This window comes from Protopterus annectens, chromosome 3.part0 (genome assembly GCF_019279795.1).
Source record: "Protopterus annectens isolate FY-2018-M chromosome 3.part0, PAN1.0, whole genome shotgun sequence".
Lineage (NCBI taxonomy): Eukaryota > Metazoa > Chordata > Ceratodontiformes > Protopteridae > Protopterus > Protopterus annectens.
The window spans coordinates 782,837,251-782,861,743 of NC_056731.1; the positions used below are offsets into that span (position 1 = coordinate 782,837,251).

Here is a 24,493-nt window from a genome sequence, read left to right on the forward strand (position 1 = left end):
TTTATTTTACTTTCTGGAGTTGGCAAAGAACTTTAAAGTGCTTTTTATTGTGTTTTGTATGAAAAAGTAACTTTTAAGACTTTAATTTTTTACTGGCTTTCGTTGCTTATTTTCTCTGGGAAGGAGGTACCATTTTCAGTTTGACCATGTACGATCCCACAGAGTGAGTCCTTCATCCACCCACAAAAATAAAAAGTTAAGCAAACAGCCTTTACCACCACAGCAGGCTATCACTTTCCATCAGCTACAAGTGGGTGACTCTGCTGTGGCCTCTCATATTTTACACTGGCTCCTTCTGATATAGCACCTACAGCTACTGTTGACCAGGGGTTAGCCATGTCCTCTGCAGCTGTTGGGATACCTGTAGTGAGCAAGGGAGAGTCACTTTTGCTGGCCATAGGATAGGGAATATGGTAGGCTTCCCTGTTTGGTAGGAAGGTTGTGCCCATCCCTAGGGAAGCTGTTGCTGCTGCCAATTAATAACAGTGTTGGCCAGATTTTTTCTGTCAAAGAAACAAAAAGCTAAACATGTATCTACTACTACAAAAAATTTCCTTAGACAGGAGAAGTTTACTTAGTCTAGCTAAGGGATTTAGTTCAGGCTATTTGATTCATCTTACAAGGTGGTTTCTGTTAAAAGAAAGAAGAGTACTTCTTTTTCTGAAGAGATTCAAGATTCTGACTCTGGACAGGAAAATGAAGGAACAGAGAGAGGATTTTCTCCCCAATTTTATGATTCAAACTCTTCAGAGCAGCTCCATTTCTGATTCTTCCTGTGTAAGTTTCTGTATCTCTGGAACTATTTCCAGAATGTGTCAGTGTTTTTAGTGGGAGAACACTGAGGTTTCTCACTTCCAGAGAAAATATTATGATGTGCTACAGAAGGTATTTCCAGAAACTGCACTCACTCCTCCAGTACTGTCAGCTCTGGAGGACGTGTGCACCACTGCCCGCAGTATTTAGTCAAAATAAAGTAATCCCCAGCAGGTAAACCAGTACCGTTGTAACCAACAAACAGCAAAACAAATGAAAACAACAGTAAAGTGAAGCACAACTCCAGATACCATCCAATGAAATATATAAAAAAACGATTTAATGTCAGGTAAGCGCTTTCACCACTAATGTGGCTTCATCAGACCATCAACATAAACTAAAAAACAATACATTGCAATTAAATACTTACATAAAGCACTTCATTATTTCAAAAACAAATCCATTCACAATTGGGCTAACTGTGTGTATGCACGTAGAATAGATGATGTCAGCAATTAAAGTTAAACAGTTTAAAGTCACAGTACATCTCTCAAATATAAATAATTAAACATTCATTTAACGATTCAATATTGCCCAAAAATATAAAAACATAACTCATCAACTTGTACTTTGTATTTAAAATAAGATAGAAATAAGCTATTTCCATCTAAATATACAAATTCCTAAGTAACTAAAGTGCAGTCATAATAATTGCTACCACTAATAATTGAACAGATAAAGTTCCTCATATGCAAGGAATAAAAGACAGTTTCCCACAAGGCAAGTGACCAATAAAGGTAAAAATACAGGAATAATCATAAATAGAAACCTCGGTCACTCACGGCAGGTAAATAAAATGTACATTTATGGTTAAAAAGACACAAAGTAAGCACTTTCGCGGTTCAGCACAACTGCTTCATCAGACTTCAGTTGCTAACTGAAAGCGTACCCTTTATATAAACACAATCAAGATAGCATAATTAAAACAATTAAACGCAATTAGAAATAAAAGCAACAGAGACCTCCAGAGTACATATATACACAATTATGTGTGTGTGAATCCACACATTAGAAACCTAATGATGTAATGTGATCCTATCTCGCCTACATTCATTACTGATGGGTTCGGAGCCGAGAGTCGGCTCCGACTCAGCCACTATAACTAGCACGAAGTCTCTCATTGGCTGGGCTAACCCTGTATCCCAGGATGCATCATGCCCAAACCCCCAGATTTCGTTTGCCGCTCCTAGAGTAACGACGTGGTCTCGACTTGGCTGTGGCTAAGTACCCCCTCTTTTGTTTTTTGAACTATAGCTCCGAGTATTATTATATCAAAAAGCTATTCTAATAGCTACGTTGTCTGTTGTATCCTTGGTTGTGTCTTGACTGTGTTTGTTGTTGGTAATCCTTCTGTTTGGTGGACTAGGCCCGTTTGAGTTAGAGGACCTTGCCCTATCTTGTGTGGTTACTGTACAGGCGTTTAAGTTAGAGCCCCCCCCCCTCTACCTTGTGTATTTTCTAAATATTGTTGCTGCTTGTGGATTGTGTTCCTTATGTCAGGCAAGGAACCAAAAGAACATAAGCCATCTGGCTTTAAGAAATGCGCTAAATTTGCTTACAAGATGTCGCTAACTGACGGCCACGCCAACTGTGTATATTGTCTCGGTGCCATACACTTGCAGGAATCCTGCAGTGTGTGCCATGCTTTCTCTGCCAGGGTGTTACAGGAGAGAAAAAAATAAACTTATCCTCAAGGGTTTGATTAAACCCTCCTTTGAGGAAACATTGGCGTCCTCTCCTCCCTCTGAGAAACCCAGATCCAAGTCAAAAATGAAGTCTCCGGCTCCATCTAGTTCTTTGGACCCTCCGGAGAAAAGATCTAAAACTACTTCTCCTTCCTCGGCTCCACTGGTCTCGGAGCCGCAGGAAGCACCATCCAAGGCTATGTCTCCTTCCTCGGCTCCACTGGTCTCGGAGCCGCAGGAAGTATTGTCTATTGCGGGGTCGGCTTCTTCGACTCCACGGTCGTCGGTGCCGAAGGAGGTTGCAGTGGTTCTCGAGCCTGCTTCGGCTCCGATCATTTTGGAGCCGATTTGGAGCTGTTCCCCTAACTTTGTCTCTGTTCTGACAGAGAAGGTTTCTCGGCCCCCGTCTGTCTCCTCCAAGTCCTCCAGGCTCTCTAAATCGGATGTCGATAGGGTGGTCCAGTGGCTCCTCCAGTCGCCAGTGTTAACTAAATTATTTTCGTCTGCAGCCCAGTCGGCTCCGGAGCCAGCTACTATATCGGTTCCATTTCTTCCTCCTCCGACAACCTTGGTGTCGTCGGAGCCGGAGTCTGCCGAATTGAGTGAAGTCCCTGGGTCGGCTCCGAAACCTCCTGCGAGTCTTTCGGATCCGACATCGGCTCCAACCTTTTCCATTCCATCTACAGGTTTCGGTACTCAGGTGTCCTCAGTCGGACCCGAGGGGGATACATCGGGGCTTCAGCCTGCGGCTCCGAGTCTCCCCCTTGGTGCTACGGCTAGGGGTACCCCGACTCCGGTCATGGTCTCGGAGGTGGGTTTTTCGTCCAATTCTGGTGGACCTGCCTTTGAGGTTATGAGGAGTGCGCTGGCCAAGTCCATCGTGACTTCACCTGAATCAGCAACTCCTTCCCTAGATGCTGCAACTAGAGCTTCTGGTGCCCCCCTATCTCTGGACAGCGGGGCTCCGGGGCCTGAGGATACCTCCATGTGTGGTCCCCTACGTTCTGAGGGCCCTTCAGAGTCTGTGCCTGAAGAGCCTCCCAGGAAGAAGTTGTGTAAGAGGAAGCACGTAGACTCCCCAGATGAGTCTGTCACCTCGGACACCGACCTCGATGATGCAGAAGGGTCCCCAAAGTCATCCTCGGATGATGTCTCATTCTCTGATATCCTGGAGATCTTGAGACAGCGGGGCAACTGGCCTTCCAAAAACCCTTCTGAGGAGGAGTCGGTATTCCTCAAGGCCTTCGGAGCCCAGCCTTCCGCCTCCTGGGTGTCTCCACCCTTCGATGAATTATTGGATCTTATTTGTCGAAGGGTGTGGGAACACCCTGACTCTGTGGAGCCAGTTCCTAGCCGCCCCAATAAGTTCTTATCTGCGCCTCCTGGAAAAGAATTTCTGACCAAGGGAGTACCTGTGGATGCCATGGTGGTGGCGTCCGCCACCCAGCAGGACGTGGCAGAGGCTTCTACCTCCATCCATCCTCCTAATAAGGAGTCTAGGAGTATGGATAGGTATGGGAAGCATACCCTGTCTTCAGTGACCTTTACCTTGCGGTCGCTGAATTACTTGTGTCATTTTACATGGCTCCAAAGGGATCTCATAAAGGAGTTGGGAGATACCCTGTCGGGTAACCTGCCTGAGGCATTGGCCCAGTCTGTTAATGCCCAGCTTTCTACCCCTTCTTCCATCGTCAACTCGTCCATGAGGCTCATATCTTATGCAGCCGAAGGGGTGGGCAGAGCAGCGAGTTCGGGCATAGCCCTTAGGAGGCAAGCTTGGATGCACTTGTGTCATTTTGCGGAGGCTTTCAAGTCTTCTTTCACGGATGCCCCATTCGATGGGTCCTCCCTTTTTGGACCCAAAGTGAAAGACACCCTCACTAGATGTGAGCAGTAGGGTAAAACTTTGTCTGCCGTTGGGGCCCGTTTTTCGCTTCCTGCTAGGCCTTATCCCAAGGCTCAGAGGGGAGGGAAAATGTGGTTCAGAAAGTCTCAAAAGTCTTCCCCTGCCCATCAAAGTGACCCCCCCTTCCAGGGGCAGTGGAGGGGGGAATTTTAATGGAAGGCGTTGCCCTAGAGGCGGTGGAGGCCCCCGCAATACAGGAGACCACAAGTCCTTTCGTGGTACCTCCTACCAATGTCCCTGAGGGATTACCCGACTGTGCGTCTCCGGAGCCAGTCGGGGGTCGTTTTTTGGAGCATCTTCAGGCCTGAGAGTCCATCACTCAGGATCGACGGGTGCTTCGTATCATCACCGGAGGTTACACCATTCCCCTTTTTCATCCCCCCCCCCCCGCCGTCAAGGAAAATCCCGGATGTTCCACCCAGTCAGTGGGATCAGGCAGCAATAGAAGTTTCAAAGTTGCTAGAAAAAGGAGTCATCCAACCAGTCCCCGCAGACCAGATCGGATTAGGAACTTACTCAAGGTTATTTTTGGTGGCAAAAAGAACAGGGGACTTGAGACCCATTCTGGATCTCAGCCGTCTAAACTGCTTTGTAAAGAAGTCCAAGTTCTGAATGGTCACTTTGCAATCCATTTTCCCATTGCTGGAAAAAGGAGTATGGATGTGCTCCCTCGACCTCAAGGATGCCTATTATCACATCAAGATAAACAAGGCTTCCAGGAATCATTTATGCTTCCGGCTGGAAGCCAGTCATTTTCAATTCCGGGCCCTGCCCTTTGGTCTCACCACAGCCCCCAGGGTGTTCACCAAGTGTCTGGCAGTGGTGACAGCTCACCTGAGATGTCTAGGATTCCAGGTGTTTCCTTATCTAGATGACTGGCTCCTCACCACCCCCACCAGGCATCTACTTGTTCAAGCCACGAGAGCTACTGTCAAATTGGGCCATCTTCTAGGGATTTCATTCAACTGGGCAAAGTCTGTATTGCTGCCATCACAGCGTGTTGCCTTTATCGATGCAGAACTAGACTCTGTAGAGATGAGAGCTTTTCTACCGACAGAGAGAATAAAAGTGTTACAGGCCCAAGTCCTGGCTTTACTACCCCGCAGAAAAGCCCAAGCCAGGATGGTTCTTCAGTTGTTGGGATCAATGGCGGCTACCATTCCCTTAGTTCCGCTAGCCAGGTTACACATGCGAATACTTCAGTGGCTCCTTTCGGCCCAGTGGTCATATCAGGAATGCCCCTTGTCCCATCCGATTCTTATCACGGAGAAATGCTGGCAAGATCTGCATTGGTGGCTTCTCTCATCCAATCTGGACCAAGGGAGACCCTTGAGCCCCCCCCATCCCCTATTGCCACAGTAACCACAGACACCTCCCAGATAGGGTGGGGGGGGCATTATCTGGGCGAGACAGTCCAAGGTACGTGGCAAGACCACAAGGTTCACTTGCATATCAATTTTCTAGAGATGAGAGCGGTGCTTCTAGCGTTGCAGGCACTTCACAGCTCTATTCCCAGGGGAACTATTGCGATTCTCTCCGACAATATGTCAGTTGTCTGGTATCTGAACAAGCAGGGAGGAACCAAGTCCTACCCCCTTTGCAGAGAGGCCAGAGAGTGTGGAATTGGGGGATCGCTTCCCAGCACTTTCTAGTGGCAACGCATATTCCGGGGAAGTCTAATGTGATAGCAGACAGGCTGAGCAGAGCTATTCTGATGCCTCACGAGTGGTCCCTGAACGACAGAGTGGCTGCGCAGATCTTCTACAAGTGGAGTCTTCCCTGCTGTGACCTCTTTGCCAGTCCCCTGAATGCAAAGTGCAGCAATTTTTTCACTCTGATCCCCCCACAGGGGGAGTCTCCCAGGGATGCTGTAGTCCACAATTGGCCCTCCGGTCTGCTCTACACCTTCCCGCCAGTCCCTCTGCTACCCAGAGTGATTCAGAAGGCTACCTGCTTGGGAAGCAAAATGATTTTGATCGCACCACACTGGCCCCGTCAAGTTTGGTTCCCCTTCCTTCGGAAGTATGCGGTGGATGGCCCTTGGATTCTGGACCCAGCTCCAGACCTATTGACTCATCAGTCAAGACAGTGCCATCCATCCCTACGAACACTCAAGTTCGCTGCCTGGCTCCTCCACTTCTGACCTTAGTCAGACAGCATATTTTTACCCTGGAAGTAGTTCATATTCTGTCTTCCTCCCACAAGTCTTCTACTAGGAAAATATACTCTAGTAAATGGAAGAGATTTGCAATTTGGGCCCAGCAACGTGATCTGGACCCCCTTACAGCACCGGTGTCGGCGGTGTTAAATTTCTTAACTACACTCTTTAGACAAGGTTCGGCTGCCTCCACTATAAAGGTGCAGTTGGCAGCAATCTCCAATTATCATGTTGCACATGAGCCTTCTCTTATGGGTCATAAGCTGTGTAAAGCCTTTCTGAAAGGAGCCTGGCTGCTGCGCCCTCCGGTTTCGCAACCCATTTTGCCATGGGATTTAGATGTGGTGCTCAGAGCTTTGACTTCTTCTCTCTTTGAGCCGGCAGCCTCCTGCGAATTGAAATTTCTGTCATGGAAGACTGCCTTCTTGGTAGCCATAACTTCAGGCAGAAGAGTATTGGAGCTTCAAGCTCTTTCTGCTAAACCTCCTTATTTAATTTTTCATAAGAACAGAGTATCTCTGCGACTTAATCCTTCCTTTCTCTCTAAGGTCTCTTCTGCCCTTTGTCTCTACCAGTCTATTGAGCTTCCGGTCTTTTTCCCAAGGTTTTCCAACAAAGCGGAATACAAATTGCACCAGTTGGGTGTGCATAGACAACTGAGGTTTTATTTAAATAGGATACAACAGGAGAGGAAATCAGATCAGTTGTTTGTGTCGTTTTCGGACAATAGAATTGGCAGATCTGTAACTAAGGGCACCATAGCTAAGTGGATTAGAGACTGCATCTCATTTATTTGTGCATTAGCAGGTAAGGATCTTCCCTTTCCAGTTAGGGCGCATTCTACCAGGGCTATGTCAACTTCAGTGGCCTTTCATGCTAGATTATCCATTGATGAGATATGTGCAGCAGCTACTTGGACTTCTCCACATACCTTTATTTCTCATTACAAACTGGACGTGGCCTCTAGAAGGTCGGGCTTCCTTTGGTTCCACAGTGCTCAGGATTGTTTTCCAGTGAGCCTCCCGGGATTTAGGTGCTAGGGACGCTGTCCCGTCAGTAATGAATGTAGGCGAGATAGGATCACATTACATCTTTTAGTTATGTACTTACCATAACGATAGATGTATGTGATCCATCTCGCCTACATTCTTACGTACCTGCCCTCCTTCCCCCTACCTGTTGGACTTGGAGGAAACCTGTATTCTGACTTCTCTGAGGATATTATTTTTTCTCTCCTCTTACTTATTTATCCTTGTGGTATGGTGCATGTGGGAGAATCATGTTGGGGCAAACAAGATCTGGGGGTTTGGGCATAATGCATCCTGGGATACAGGGTTAGCCCAGCCAATGAGAGACTTCGTGCTAGTTATAGTGGCCGAGTCGGAGCCAACTCTCGGCTCCGAACCCGTCAGTAATGAATGTAGATGAGATGGACCACATACATCTATTGTTATGGTAAGTACATAACTAAAAGTTTCAAACATCTAGATTTTAAAAAAGGTTTTAATGAAACTTTACTATTTAGACCAGGGTGCTTATCAGCCTGTAAACGTATAATCCATTTTTATTCTATTTCTTCAATTTTATTACATAGATCACCACCTCTGTTATTTACACCTATATGCTCAATGACAAAAAATGGAACTCATGGTCTAACCCTTCTCTCAAAATATGCTGTGCGAGTGCACTGGTTTCTTTGCTGTTACGCATGTCCTTGTAATGTTTAAGGATTCTATCCTTCAACATTCGGTTAGTTTTTCCTATATAGAATGCGAATCAAACTTTGCAGAAACAAAAATAAACCACGTTCCTAGTTCTGCAATCAGCATAGTATTTAACGTCAATCTTAAACTTCATAAAAGGGTGTTCAAAGTGATTACCTATATAAATATGCTTACAAGCAGAACAGTTAAGTCCCTGTCCTATCAGATGGCATTACAGTACGTTTATTAGATTTATAACATAATTATTTCTTTAAAGAGCAGTTATTCTTAAAGGAAAAAAGGGGGTATCATGAATTTACATCCCTCAGTTCCTCTACAGCATGCAGAATATTCCAATTCTTTTTAATCACTTCGCAGGTTTTATTAATGTCATTTGCGAAGGGTAAAACTACTCTGAGAGGTTCACGATCAATCTGCCTACAATACACTGTAATATTGAGATTAGTCTCAGTCGTGTCACTAAAGTACAGTCTGCATCTATAACCTCTTTTATTCCAAGCAGCCTTAATACATTTATATCCCCTATCTAGGAACTCTTGTTTTAGTTTTTTCAGGGCTGTCTCAAGGTATGCATCATTATTATGAATTGGCATTATCCTATTCACTTGCCCTTTTAACACATTTCTTTTAACATGTCTTGAGTGCATGCTAGTATAGTGTAACAGGCTATTTCATCTGGCTGGCTTCCTATACAATCTTGTTTCAAAGATAAAGCCTTTTCTTGTTGACCTTTATATCCAGGAACTCAATTTCAAAATCTGAAAATTTATATGCAAGTTTAAGAAAATGGGTAGTGCTGCACAAATAGGCAACAAAGTCTTTAAGCTCATCAACAGTGCTATCCCAAAGTAAAAACAGGTAATCCACAAAACGTATATACCATAGAACATGTTTACTGAAAGGATTTCCGTCAAAGATAAAGTCTAACTCCCATTGGACCTAACAGAGGTTGGCATAGCTATTGGCACAAGGAGTGCCCATTGCTATGCCAACCTTCTGTAAATAAAATACATCATTGAACATGAAAGCATTATTCTTTAGAATCATCTCAAGTAAAGTACTAATGAGTGATATTTTTACTCTATCCCAATTCCTTTGGGTTAGAAACTTCTCTGTCTTAGCTATGCCCCAATTATTGGGGATCACAGTAAACAATGATTCTGTGTCCAAGGTTACAAGTAAACAATCTGTCTTAAGATTCCAGGTTTCACTGTGCAGCTTTTGCAGAAACATTTTTGTATCTTTCAAGACAGTATGACAGCTCTCTAAAAGTGGATGTAGCTGTTTCTCAACATAAATGGAAAGAGGTTCAATGACCCATCCTCTACCAGAGACAGTGGGCCTCATGGGGGGAGGTGTCAGGTGTTTATGTACCTTAGGTAGCCCATATATGTTCGGTGTCATAGGATGCTCTACGTTGAAATAATCAAACAGAAGTTCAGTGATTCTATTCGTTATAAGTAAGTCAAAAATTAAAAAATGTATTTTATCTATAACGCCCTTAACAATCTGGGCACTAATACTGACATAGGTGTTAACATCATTCAATAACATATTCATTTGCTGTATATACATGTCTGTGTTCATGACAACCACACTGCCTCCTTTATCTGCTGTCCTAATTTCTATGCCAGACATACCCTTTAGTTCACTTAAGGCAGAACTTTCAGCAATTGACATATTAAAAAACATAGCATCATTACATTCAGAGTGTGTTTTGCGAATTTCTCTCTCACACAAATCAATAAATGCTTCCACCATAGGATGTGATGGCGGAATAAAAGTGCTAGGTTTCCTGACTATGGCAGTGTTCTAAGAACAGGTGTTAAAAATAACCTTAAGATTCATGTTGCGACCAAATAATTTCAGATGTTTCAAAGTTTCTACAGGATCTCCGCGCTGAGGAGGAATGAAATTTAGTCCTTTAGATAGCAGTGAGATCTGAGAGTCAAGTCAGTAAATATGAAGAAATGTTAATAACTAAACTTGCCTTTTCCATCTGCGCTCTTGATTCTCTGGGTAATTTGTGCTGTCTTGTTGCCGCAGTCGGCCCTTCCTGCCCCTGCTCTTCGAACGGTTCTGTATAGGAAGTGGGTCCTTCAACAAAAAAACATTCATTTGTGTTAGGACCAATTGCTACTTTAGAGTTGAAGACTATAATTAATATAATTGGATATGATAATGATTCTTTCGCTGATACTGCTAAGGCAGAAGTTGGTTTCTGCCTCTAGTGGGGAAACTATGAGAATTGGTGTATTCTGACAGGTACTTTGGTCAGAGTGTTACTAGCATGGAGTGAATATATTTTATGAACTTATACAAAACATTAGTGTGCTGGAGTAAGCTGTCATACCCTGGATGAAAGTTTAGTTGGACACCAGACGTGCATATGAGGAACTTGATCTGTTCAGTTATTAGTGGTAGTAATTATTATGCTCGCACTTTAGTTACTTAGGAATTTGTATATTTAGATGGAAATAGCTTATTTCTATCTTATTTTAAATACAAAGTACAAGTTGATGAGTTATATTTTTATATTTTTGGGCAATATTGAATCGTTAAATGAATGTTTAATGATTTATATTTGAGAGATGTACTGTGACTTTAAACTGTTTAGCTTGAATTGCTGCTGTCATCTATTCTACGTGCATATGCACAGTTAGCCTAATAGTGAATGGATTCGTTTTTGAAATAAAGCGTTTTATGTAAGTATTTAATTACAATGTATTGTTTTTTTAGTTTGTTGATGGTCTGATGAAGCCACATTAGTGGTGAAAGCGTTAACCTGACAATAAATCATTTCTATATATTTCATTGGATGATATCTGGAGTTGTGCTTCACTTTACCACTGCTTTCATCTGTATTACTGATAGCCTGCTTGACCCTAAGAAGGCAGCTGGAATGTTTACAATTTCTCAGTCTTTTAGGTTTTTATACACTTTTCCCAAAGCTAACCCAGAAAATATAGCTGTAGTTAATCCTACTGCTGGTAAAAATTTGGTTATTTCCAGTCCTACTTTCTGACAAGGATGGGAAGATTATTGGTAATTATGGGGAAAAGTGTATGCTTCTTCATCTTCGATTTTCAGAATTTTGAATTGTCAGGCTCACGTGTTATTCTGACTAATTGTGAAAGTAGGAGGAATGTTTTGTCTGCTGTTTCTTTTTGTGAGGGAAAAATCTGCTTTAAATATTTTAGCTTCTTCCATTTCACGTCACAACTCATTTACAGTGTATGTATGACTCTGTCATACCTGTCAACTGTACCTAATTCCTCAGAAGTTCCCGGTTTTGAGGCTAAAATTATGGGGTGCCACAAATTCATGAGTAAACCCCTTCAAATCATGATTTTTTCTTTTTATTTACATTTTTTTTTTCAATAATGCTGACATCATTGTGCATCTCCAGAGTCTAGCGCAATGTCATCAACGTGCAGGGGTGTGCGTGATGACGTCAGCGTTGTGAGACCATGCCTGACCCCTGACTGCTGTTGCCATTTAAAAGAGAATGGCTTGTGTGTTTAGAGTGAATACCCAATGTATTTGAGAACTTCGATATTCTAATCTAGACGCCCTTTCTACTACCCATCAGCTTATTAATTCTTTAATAGTTTAAGAAACCGGACTCTGACATAATTCTTGACCCATGAAGCGCTGTGGAAATACTATTTTACTCTGACTTGCAGTCAGAAAAAAATCGGTAGCAAAAGCAGGAATTTTAAATTTGATACAGCTGAGTTGTGTTGCAGTCCCTACAGTCAGTTGTGTGCTTTTTTTTAATTTGTAGTCAGTGCAAACTGTGCAATCAACTGCATCTTATTTAAATTTCACTTCAGAAGTAAAATGCAATAGTTTAAACCTGCGTCCAAAATCCACAGACGGTCCTGTGGTTCACTAATACCTAAAGGAATTGGACTTGTGCAAGCAGCAAGTGATCAGTAATAGTTGTTTACAAAAGATTTGCCACCGTACATCAAAGTGTCCAGATGGGGCTGTTACATCTTTTAATAACTGTCCTGGCAATCTTTTGCTCTGGAGACCAGAAAATGAAAGTTGGAACTTGGAGCTACATACATTAGACTCGAGATGGTAAGTTATATGTAGTCCTTCTGGTGATACTTTAGTTTTGTGCAATCGATGTCTGGTACTCAAATTAGCAGTCCAGTTTAGCTATTAGTAAGTAACTGATTGGTACTTTTAACAATACATAGAGGCTTGCCAAAATTATTTAATATTGTATTCTTCCTTTTAAATATACAGTATGCTGCCGCTTAGTGATAGGTAGATCTACAGGTAACAGGCAAAGTAACTTGGGATTTGTGACATCACTGGTTAGAGAAGTAGATTAATGGAGAAGCATAAGAAAATGAACCACTGTGAAAAAAACACACAGAATAATTAAGCAAAAAAGATCGCTGTGGTAGGAAGCAGAAACACCTTCAAAGCCTTAATGTAGTTTTGATGAGTGCTTTCATTCCGTTATTATGTTAAGACTTTGAAGATGTTTCTGTTTCCTACCACCACAGTCCTTTTTGTTTTTTAATTATTGCAGAAGCGTTAGAGTAAATGTACAAAGTAGGGCTGTATAGTATGTAATGCAGATGTTGAATCTTGCAGATTGAGAGACTGTCAATTTAAAAAGGTATCCTGGAAAAATGAGCCAACAACTTTTTAGTGTATCTGTTTTTTTCTGTTATTAATCTCTGTGGCATATGTTCTTGCTATGTATCAATAAAAATTAATGTTGAATTCTGAATGCCGAATTCCATAGTGATTCCCTTTCAATATTTCATTTTTATGTGATGGGGTACCATGACTTTGTGCCCCCCCACACCTGCACCACACATATGCACATGCCTAAGCCACTGTTTGTACCTTAGCACCATCATATATATGTGTGTGTGTGAGCCTGCTAAACTCTGTGTGTTGGCACTGTCCTTTTTTAATGAGCTACAGCTTTTCTGTGACGTGGGCATATCTCTCAAAGCAAGAAATCTAGATAAAGCCAAAGTAATGGTGAAACAAAGGCCCAAAAATAGGGACAGATTTTAAGTATTGCTTCTGTAAACTCAGATATTTGCTAGAATAATAGGTTTTGCATAATACCTCTCTCATCTCTCAGAGCAAGAAAAGTTAACAAAGCCAAAAATGGTGGTACAATGGCCCAAAAATAAGGACAGATTTTAAATATTGCTTCTGTAATTACAGATAGTTGCTAGAAGAATAACAGGTTTTTGCATAAATACCTCTTTCATCTCTCACAGCAAGAAATCTGGGCAAAGCCAAAAACAGCAATGGGACAAAGGCCCAAAAATAGGAACAGATTTTAAATATTGCCCCTGTAAACTCAAATAGTTGCTAGAATAACAGGTTTTGCATTATGTATTTTCTGAGGGATAGGATGTCTGAAATTCAAATGTCTGCCATTATTTATTATTATTCAGTGACGTCAGTCTTTGTGTGGGTGTCCCACAATTCCGTTGGAGTGGGATGGGTTACATGATTGTGTAGGCACATTTTATATTAATCAGCATCCTAATTTTTAGCCAGTTGTACCTACCATGGGGCTTTGTCCGGATTTTTATGTTTCCAGGTTGAGAGGTATGGACTCAGTTGATACTTATAGGGCTATGGCCACTGATAGTGTTTTCAGGAGGTTTGCCTAGCTACTTTCTCAGACCATCACAGGTGATGTAAAAAATGATATCTTAAATTCTCCGTTGGATCGGGATTTAGTTTTTGGTTCCTCTGCTGCAGAGGTTATCAAAACGTGATGAAAGAGGTAAGTTGATATAGGGAATCTCTAAGATTTTTCAACTTTCCTTTTCAAAATGTTCTAAGGGATTCTCTAACCCCTCATCCAGTTTTGGCAAAAAACAAAATAGTCTCAACAAGATTCAGGTAAACAGACATTTTAGAAGAAATGTCAGGGAAATTCCAAACAGAATTCGGGAACACCCAAAATGTAGGAACGTCCAACAAGTCGGTATGACTGTTTAAGGGACCTTGTGCCCCCTCCCACCCTGGAAGTCCCTTCCAGAAAGTCTGAATCTACAATTTTCTGTTTGGCAATAGATAGTTTCAGATAAATGGGTTCTGAAAATCATTCATCAAGGTTACAAATTGCAGTGAGAGCACCCCCCCCCAAGGGGATAATTCTTCATCCACTAGTCCAGATTTCTTTATTTCTCACTGTCCTTCAATAGGGAGTGACAGAACAAGTTCCTCCTTTCCATGTTGAGGAAATGTTAGACCACCAGTTCTGGATCTTTCTTTCTTTCCTAAACCCATTTATGATGGTGCCCACGTTCAAAATGCTGTCACTTCAAAACTTATAATCACTTCTTCCTTGTTTATGTTTCCTGGTAACACCAGATTTAACAGATGCTTATCATCACACCACTGTTTATCCAGATTGTAGGTGTTTCTTAAGGATTTGTGTGGATGGATCACATTATCAGTTCTCTGCCTTAACCTTTGTACTATACACTGTGCCAAGATTCTTCACAAAGTGCCTATCTGCAGTTATAAGTCATTGCAAGCTACAGGATATCCATGTTTTCCCATATTTAGAGGACTTGCTTATCTTTTTAGGGTCTTTTTTAAAGTGTCAGGAATCTCTCACTTGGGTGAAAGAGCTCTTAACACAAGCTGGGATTCCAAGAGAACATTCAACATTTTTTTTGACTTCACACAGCATTGTGTTCCTGGGGAATCAGCTAGACACCTCACTTCAAAGAGCTTTATGTCCACAGGGCAAAATAGATTTATTTCTAAGATTTTCCACTCAGACTTTGGACTCTGCTAGGGAATACCTCAGGTTATCGGGTCCAAGGCATCTGTGCCTCCCTGCTCCAAAGACGTCAATCACCATAAATTCCTCAGACTTTGCTTGGGGAGCAGTTTCATTAGGGGTAAAAGTGCAAGGTGTGTGGCAAACCAAGGAGGGTCCTCAGTCCCCGATAAAATACTGTGAGCTGCTACAGAAGATATTGCCGGAACTTTCTGCAAATACATAAATATAAAAGAGATGCTTTCCCTGATCAAGGCACTCAACTCTTTGAATCATCTTTGATCCCCTGGACCTCTTCAAGTTATTACAGACAATACCACAGTCCTGTAATACATCAACAAGCAAGGGAGAATCAGACCGTACCCCCTTTGCAAATTAGTCATGTTATCTTGGAATATAGCTTCACAGCACAGTCTCACTCTACATGCATCCTGCATTATATACAACCAAAACTGTGTGGCAGACAAGCGGAGCAGGACAAGGGTAGACCCACACAAATGGAAACTAGATTGGTGGTCTTCCAAGCTTTAATAATCTGTGAGGAAGTCCTCATGTAGACCTGTTTGTCTCCTCTCTGAATAATCCGCTGGTAAGATTCTGCTCTAGAATTCCATGCAAGAAGGCTTGGAAGATGGGATGCCTTTTCCTTTCCTTGGACAGCAAATGTTCTTGTATGTTATTCCACCCTTTCTTCTGATATCCGGGGTACTTCTGAAGATTCTGAAGGAATCCCCCAATATCATTGTGGTGACTCGCTTCTGGCCCAGGCAACTGTGGTTCTCCCTTGTTTTTGGAAAGGGTCCAGGACAATTGCCACAAGCTGCCTGACAGAATGGATATACTCTCACAAGATCAGTGGTGTTTGATACATCCTGACCCTAATCAACTCCAACTGAATGACTGTATGATGGAGTCTTAATTCTGTTTAGGAACCTGTTAACTGAGGACATGCATTAGGTACTAATGGAGGCAAGAAAGATTGCTACTAAAAAAATTATATTAGTAAGTGGAGAAGTTTTTCTAGTTGATGCCAGCACCCATTCTGGGCTAGTGTATCTGTTTTTTTTACAATATTTGTGAGTTAATATCACATGGCCCTTCTTACTCCTCTATCAGTGTTCATTTATCACCTATTTCAGCGTGTCTACCCATGCATCCGTATGTTAAAATCTCTTTCAAAAGCATTTTGCATTAGAATCCTCCAAGGAAACTGGCCATCCCTCGTTGAGATGTTAATTTTGTGTTAGAGAAGCTGGCACTTGCTTCATTTCAACATGGAAAACAGTTTTACTGATTGCACTGACCCCTGCAAGAAGAGTATCTGAGTTGCAACCTCTTATGGTGAATTAGCATTATCTCATTTTCCACAGAGACAGGCTTTCTTTGAAAACTAATCCTTCTTTTATAGCTTAAATTGTTTCCAAGTTTACTTTAAGCCAAACTGTCCATCTCCCCATTTTCTTTCATGAACCTCAAAGTGAAGGAGAAGGGATACTCCATACTTTGTCCGCAGACAACTCGGGTACTATCTTCACAGAACTAAATCTTTCAGGTCTTCAGATCAATTACTCATTTCTTGCAAAGGTAAGAAGAAGGGACAACCTGTGTCAATACAGACTGCTTCTAGATAGTTGTCTGCCTATTACCTTTTTTTTTTTATACTCACCATAACAAAACTATTCCAGGTACAGTCAGGACCCCACTTTGCCAGGGTCTTGGCTTCATCTATGGCTTTTTGGAAACAGTTGGATTCTAGAAGTATTCTAGAAGCAACAAGTTAGTCCTCTATACATACTTTTAGAAGGCATTACAAGCTTGATTCCTTCCCTAGGTCTAGATCAAACTTTGCTTGGACCTTTCACCTTCCACCTCCCAAATGTAGTACGCTAAGGTAATCTACCCATATAACTAAGGCTACTGCAGCAGTGATCAATGTGATGAACATGGTACAAGTAGATGTTCAAATGATCACTGATGCAGTAGCTGGTCCCTCCCGCTATCCCCCTTGTTTTTCTGTCTGTTTATGCTATGGTGTAGACACTCATTTTTTATTATACCCAACACTATCCTTTCAAGACTCAGCCTCCTCCTCTCTGCTTGCATGAAATCTCTGAAGAGCTTGGTCCCCACACTTGTAATTTTAGTTAGCTCGGCTTGAGCTGACTGTTTAGGTGTGTGGAAGGTGCCCTTAATCTTTGGAACCAGATGGGCTGTTATATCCTTGGCAGGATATAATCCAAACACAGTTACCTATGCTTTGTATAGAAACAAACCTCTCCAGTTTAAAATCCTCTAGAGGAAACACTCTCCATAGTCTCCCACTGTTCATAGCTGCTCGAAGAGCTTCCAATTTGCGCAGAGGGCAGCACCACTGCATGTCATCTTATAATATACTACTAAACAGTCTCGCTTAGACTTTTAAGTGACTGTCCGCTATCTTTCCCATCTACTAAAGATCTGCCGTAATGGATAGGCACTTCCCTGTCATCTCTCTTTTCTGGCTTGGTGGATATGGGCATCCTATTGTCACTGCCTAATATTCACTGACAACCATTTAATTTTAGAACAGACAAGCTTAGTGTGTGAGAGATGTAGCTACACAATGTCATTGGTGGCAAAGATCTCACATACACACATAAAAAAATACAAATCAGGTTGTTAGCATTACACGCAAAACACTCACTGCCAACACTAAGGATCAAACATATAGACCCACATATACAGAGTTACTACCCAAACCTCTAAGACCTCCTAAAATAATCTCTGTGGCACTGTGTGCACACAAAAAACAGCACCTCACGTAACACACAACTCTGGAAGTCATAGTAGCCCTGATTCAAAGCCAGTATGGCAATACACCACACAGCCAAACATTCTAGTTATTGGGGATCCCATTGTAAGACATAATGATGTCCCCCTTACCAGGTTAAACAAGGAAAGAATCGCAGTGAACTGTCTGTCTGATGTGAGGATCTACAAGGTCACACATGCACTCAGTTCTTTAAACCACAAGCACCAGTATACACGGTCATAGTCTATGTGGGTGTAAACGACCTTAGACATACCTCACTGTACTATATGAAGAAAGAAATGATAGAGCTCACTGAATATGTGTCCCAGGTGGGTATGCATCTAGCCTTGAGTAGCATCCTAACCTGACCAATGTCAATGCCACAGTACCAGCAAAAAATGATTGACTTCAACAATTGGCTAAGTTTCTAGTGTCACAACAAGGGGGTCCAATATCTGTCAGCCTGGGGAGACATGATCAACAAATCACAATGCTTTACCAGAGATGGTACGTAGTTGTCACCACTTGGCTTCCGGATACTGATAAAAACTTTATCTAGCACCATAGTGCCTTTTTTAGGCCGTGCCAAGTTGTTAAACCCTCCAGCATAACCAAACTCACTCATTACTACCAAAATGTACTGCTGCTCAGTACTTTTATATTTAAATAAGAAAAAAAAAAGCTGCACTCCCTGGAAGCACTCCTTACCGTGAAGAATGCAGACATATGTGCAGTCACAGAAACATGGTTCGGAACCTGGGAAAGCACCCTGGCTATCAAAGACTATAATGCCTTTCATACATTTCTATCACCCCCATTTCAGTATGAAACAAAGGGAGGAGGTGTCTCAATGTTTATAAAGGACAAGTACACTGCTAGACTGGTCCAATAACATGACTCACTTGAGCTGCTCCATTCCCCAACTTAACCATAGGTGTGACCCCCTATCATATCATTCCTAGCTACAGATCCCCTAACACGAGCCTGGAAAACCACATCCTCCTACATTAACCTACTGGTATGTCTTAACATTCAGCCTAACACCATAATTATGGGTAACTTTGACTACCCCTCCATAAACTGATATAGACATATATAACCTTTACTTCACTTGCTCTTTTTGGACCTTGTCAACGCAAACAGCCTTGAGAAACTAATTAGCTCCACAACCAGAGGTACAAATATCCTAGACCTAGTACACATGAACATGGGGGGATGCTACTCCCTCCCATGCATTAACTCCTCCCTGGTAAGATCTAACCATAAAATTATCTCCTTTAGTATTAAAACTAACCTAGAACCTCCATCAAAATCCAAATATGTTATTGCTAAGGCCAAATACCTCAAATTAAGTAACAGCTTATTAAATTTCCAAGCCCTTCCAAACCCAAATGACACTGTGGCCTACTCTGAGCTGTACACAAAAACACAGTCCAACCACATTCATAGCTCCATAGAGGAGGCAGCTGTCTGAGTCAAACCCATGATTACTGGCAAAAAGAAACCACCCTCGTGGATCCCCTAGCATAAACCGGCTATTAAGCAAAGGGAAAAAAATCCTCTCCAAAGCCAAGAAGGAACAGACAAAACAGTGCATAAAGACACTCACTCATCTAAACAAACAAATTAGAGCACTGGTCAAATCTGCCAAAGCAAACTGAGGTAAAGATATCCTCCCAGCTGAAAGACAACCATAAGCTCTTTTTTAATTATGATAGTAACTCCAGGGGAAATGCTCAGCAATCTGCCAAGTTAATCATGAATAACCATACTCAGGGTGGTTTCAGATATCATAAATCCAACTTTACACCTCCAATGGATCATAATGTCCATATGTTTCAGAATTGTATTCTGAAAGATTTGCATTTTTATTCTAGGGAGTTCCGAGCCAAATCTAATAATCTCTCAAAGATTGAAATCGAGGCTATACGAGAATTGGAGAACAATCATAATTTGGCTATATTACCTGCAGACAATGGTGGGGAGGTAGTTGTTCTGGATTGGACCCAATACAATATGGAAGCCGAGAGGCAATTAAATGATGGTCGTTACTACACACATATGACATTGGATCCAACTCTTGGTTTCAAAAAGCAAATTGATCAGTTTTAGGTGTCTGCAAAGAATGAGGGAATTATTACAGACACCACTCTTCATCATCTCCCAGTGTTGGATCCTTTGAACCAGTATATCTACTTCCTCCCCAAAATTCATAAAAATCCTCAGAATCCCACCGGTAGGCCCATTGTTTCATACAGGGGTTCTATTACAGAACCACTTTCCCAATTTCTTATGAAATATCTGAAACCATTATTGAAATGGGTCCAGGCTCGTATTTAAGATACTATAGAATTCCTTCAGGTAATCTCTGAGATGCAGCTGGAACCAGGGTGGTTACTTTGTACTCTAGATGTCCCCGCAACATCCCTCATTGGGCGGGCCTGGAAGCATTGGAACATTGGCTATACAAGTCAGAATTGTACCAACCCGGCTTTAACACCTTTTTAATTTGCCTTGACAAACACGTTCTAACCAAGAACGTATTCTACTATCAGAATAAATGCTTTTTGCAAGTTCAAGGCACAGCCATGGGAGCTTCCTTTGCTCCCATAGATGCTGACCTCTTCATGGCCCACCTGGAGGAACAACTCATCTATGACAACACACACACAACCTATACTTAGATGAGACAGACATCTGAAGAAGAAACCTACATGACTGCTGGTTAATATGGAGGTCTGATTCAGAATATTTCATAGAGTTTGTAGGATACCTCAGTGATAATAAATGGGGTATACAATTTACAGTTAATTATAATGTCAGCAATATTACCTGTTTTGGATGTCCTAGTAACTAGGAATAGTGATCATACATTGGCATCCGAGGTGTACCGTAAATACCCCCAATACAACTCCCTTCTCCATGCTTCCAGCTTTCACCCTCCACACATATGTAGAAATATTCCCAAATTATAGTTCCTACATATGAAGTGAATATGCTCAAATAATGCTACCTATGAAGTATACAAGGGAGGATCTAACCACCAGATTCAGGAACAGGGGCTGCAAAATGGGGAATATATATGATGCCAGGAATTGGGTGTCCACCCTTGATAGGAAATACCTTTTGAGGTACAAGGATAGAGCACTGGATAAGGAACCTATTACTCGTTTAGTCATCACTTATGGCAGGAACACCGATGTCTTATTAAACAGTGTTCGTAGACACTGAAACATCCTTTTAGTTGATGCCATACTTTCTGATTTCTTGGAAGACAGATGTCACTTTTCTTTCAGAAGAGGTAAGAATCTGGGATAATTTTTGAGTCATTATAAACATGGTTTTAGAACCAAGGGGGATTCCATCCAAACTAATCTTATGGGTAATCTACTTACAGGTTGTTTCCCTTGTGATCACTGTATCCACTGTGGAAAGGTTATGAAAATTAGCCAGTTTACTTGTAAAAATACTGGTCAGCTATTTGATATTACATTCTTTGCAAACTGCCAGACCAACTGGGTGATACCTGTTCGGCTTTTTACGTGGGACAATTCTAGACCATTCAAACTTAGAATATCTGAACACTATAGTGATATGAGGTATAAAAAACTTACCAATGCATTATATAAGCACTCTCTGGTACACAGTAATGCATTTTTAAGTTTTACTGTGATAGAATTATTGGCAACAGGATAAATAAAGCAGAATGGCATCAAATTCTGAACAGTAAAGAAAGGAAATTGATTATTAAATTGGGGGGGTCTTTTTTCAACAGGACATAATAGTATCTATCTCTAATTAGGATTGTTGATGAGCCAATTAGCCAGAGCCTCACCTAGTAATTGTACTTTAAATTGAGACAAGTGTGTCAATTCTTTATTGCACTGATGAAGGCTATGTAACATTTTACAGCCAAAACTGGTTTGTTTTGTTTCCTTTTTTATTTTTGTGCTATGCTATTTAGCTAGATTTTGAATAAATACTGAATGCTATAGTCTGCTGGCTTTCCTATTTCTCTTAATACTTGCACACAGCCTGAAACTATAGCAATCCTGATGGCCAACAAGTTCAGCTCAAACCACCCCCCATCACCGCCTAGCACAACCAAAGAAATATTCACAACCATCCCCCTATCGGTCATTACAAGAGAAGAGGTCCTTACTGCACTCACTAAAGCCAAAAACACAGCCTCAGTGGGTCCTAACACTATTGCAAGATGCTCTTAAGCAGTTTAAAACAGAATCTAATATGGACACTAGAAACCCTCTTTAACCAGAGCCTCCAGACAGGTTTTGCCCCATAAGAATGGAGAACTGCAACAGTCATTCCTCTGCACAAGGGAGCCCATCAACTTACCCAGGGGACCACAGACTCATAAGCTTTACCAATCTTATCTGCAAGGCCACGGAAAACATTATCACGGATCTGATCAGTAATGACATAGGGAATCTCCAAATACTGGACTAGACCCAGTTTGGCTTTGTCCAAGGGAAATCTTGCCTGGTCAGTTAGGTAGACTTTGAGAAAATAACCAGGGCCACAGTAAAATGGTACACACCACTTATCTAGACCTGGCCAAAGTTTTAAACACAGCCCCCCCCCCCCACTATGAGATCATAGATAAACTTTCTGAGTTAGGCATAAACTCCTGCATCATTAGATGGATAGCAACCTGGCTCACTGACAGAACACATGCTTTCCGAATAGGTGAATCCACTTCCAGTAAGAAACCTGTTACTTATGGTGTCCCACAGGGCTCAGCATTGGGGTCCCTATTCTTTGGTATATAATTCTCTGATGTGAAGGCCAATGTTGGGGGCTTCTGGCTCACCAAGTTCGCTGACAACTGTAAGCTGGGAGCAGTCACTGAATCCCTAAATGATGTTGATATCCTACAAACAGGCCTACAAATGACAAACGACTGGTGCCAAAATCATGGTCTGAGAGTAAATGCTACAAAATGCATAACCATACCCTTCAGTAAATCAGATATCTCTGTAAAATTATAAAATTGATAGTAGACCCCTAAAAATAGACCCAGTGGTAAGGGACCTAGGAACATAAATAGACAGTAACCTAAACTTTGAACACCAGGTAGCTATGGTTATGAGGAAATCCTTCTGATTAGCTTAATGTATAAGAAAAGGCATGACATTTATATCAAAGGAAATTGTAGTGCCATTGTACACTGCCCTCATTAGGCCCATAATTGAGTACAGTGCTCCCTTCTGCATGTACCTAACCAGGCACTTACACCAACTGAAGTGACCCCATTGGTTTCTCACTAAGAAAACAATACAATGCATAAAACATATGTCTTATTTAGACCGACTAAAGGCCCTATCCCTTTACTCCATCTTAGATCATTTATTGTGAAGCGATATATGCCTGCTCTGCAAGGCATTCTCTAATCCAGCCATGATGAAAATATTGCATATTTGCAAGAAAAATTATACAAGGATTATGCGTTCCATGGATCTGACCCTTTTTTGTGACCATAAAAGAGCTTGCTGGACAGACAAAGGCTACGTCATTTATGAAATAAACTTCCCATCTTTGTAAAACAAAGCCCATTCTTCACTCTCTTCAAAAAGAATTTGGATAAATGGATGGGAAACTGTAAATTCACTCCCAGAGTACTGACCATTCCCCTTATGGACAGAGGCAGTCTGTAAAATGACTCAAGGCTCCAACACCCGAAGACCCACTGCCCTGATACTACCCCATCCCATATCTGGGGACTTAAGCTGTAATATTATCATATCCTGGGTATTATCCATTAGGCTCATAAAGGCTCTTGTGCCATTAGCCAAGTAATCACCTATGAACCATATAGTGAAAGTTAAGGATACTGCAGCAGTGATCGTTCGAGCATTTATTGTTATGGTAAGTTTACTTACACAGGTGTACTTTTCTAAGTTTAGAATCATTTGAAGGTTGCTGACTGAATCACAAGTCTTCTGATCCCCAGAAGCATCATGAGTCACTGAAGTGAATAATGTCTTAGAATATACTTTGATGTTAATGACACTGAAATCCTCCGCATAACAATCAGGCTGCTCAAACCACAATGTATAAATGTTATTTTATTTCCCTTTAAGGCAGTAAAGAACAACAGTACTTTTCCTCATAAAACTCAATGTGGTTTCCAGTTACAGCTAGAACCATGTTCCTACTAAACATTTTCCTTTAACTTACTATGCCTAGAGTACCACCAACTGCTGCCTAATAAGCTTGACATAGCTGTGTTTCAGTCTGTGTTGAGATTTGCCAATCAAGAATTGTTCTAAAAAGTTATTTAGGCATTCAGTTGGAGAGAAAAACTTAAAGAATGAGTTTATTTAAGGTAAAAATTAAGGAGGTTCTTCCTGACTTTTACAAAGGGCACTCTTTAGAGACATTAGGATTATTAACATTTTAGACAGTAGAATTATTAACTGTCTGGCATCAAATTACTAAACAGAGCTGTGGAAAATTTGTGACTGTGCAGTACTGTGAAGCTGCTTTGTTTATTTGTTTTTGTATATTTGATTTAATTGGTGTCCTGCAGGAGGAACCTATTTTCAGCAGATTAGAGGAAAAAAGTTAGAATACAAATGTTATCTTAAACTTGCAAACAGCAT

The 24,493-nt window shown here is 41.5% G+C and overlaps 1 protein-coding gene across 1 annotated transcript in view; it reads left to right on the forward strand.

Moving 5' to 3' along the window:
- The window catches only part of CEP72 (centrosomal protein 72), a 1,336,989-nt gene that overhangs the window by 1,116,350 nt on the left and 196,146 nt on the right, over positions 1-24,493 (forward strand). Inside the window, exon 13 of the mRNA XM_044065699.1 lies at positions 19,748-19,848. Coding sequence (XP_043921634.1) covers positions 19,748-19,848 — 101 coding nt within the window. The remainder of the gene's footprint in view (positions 1-19,747; positions 19,849-24,493) is intronic.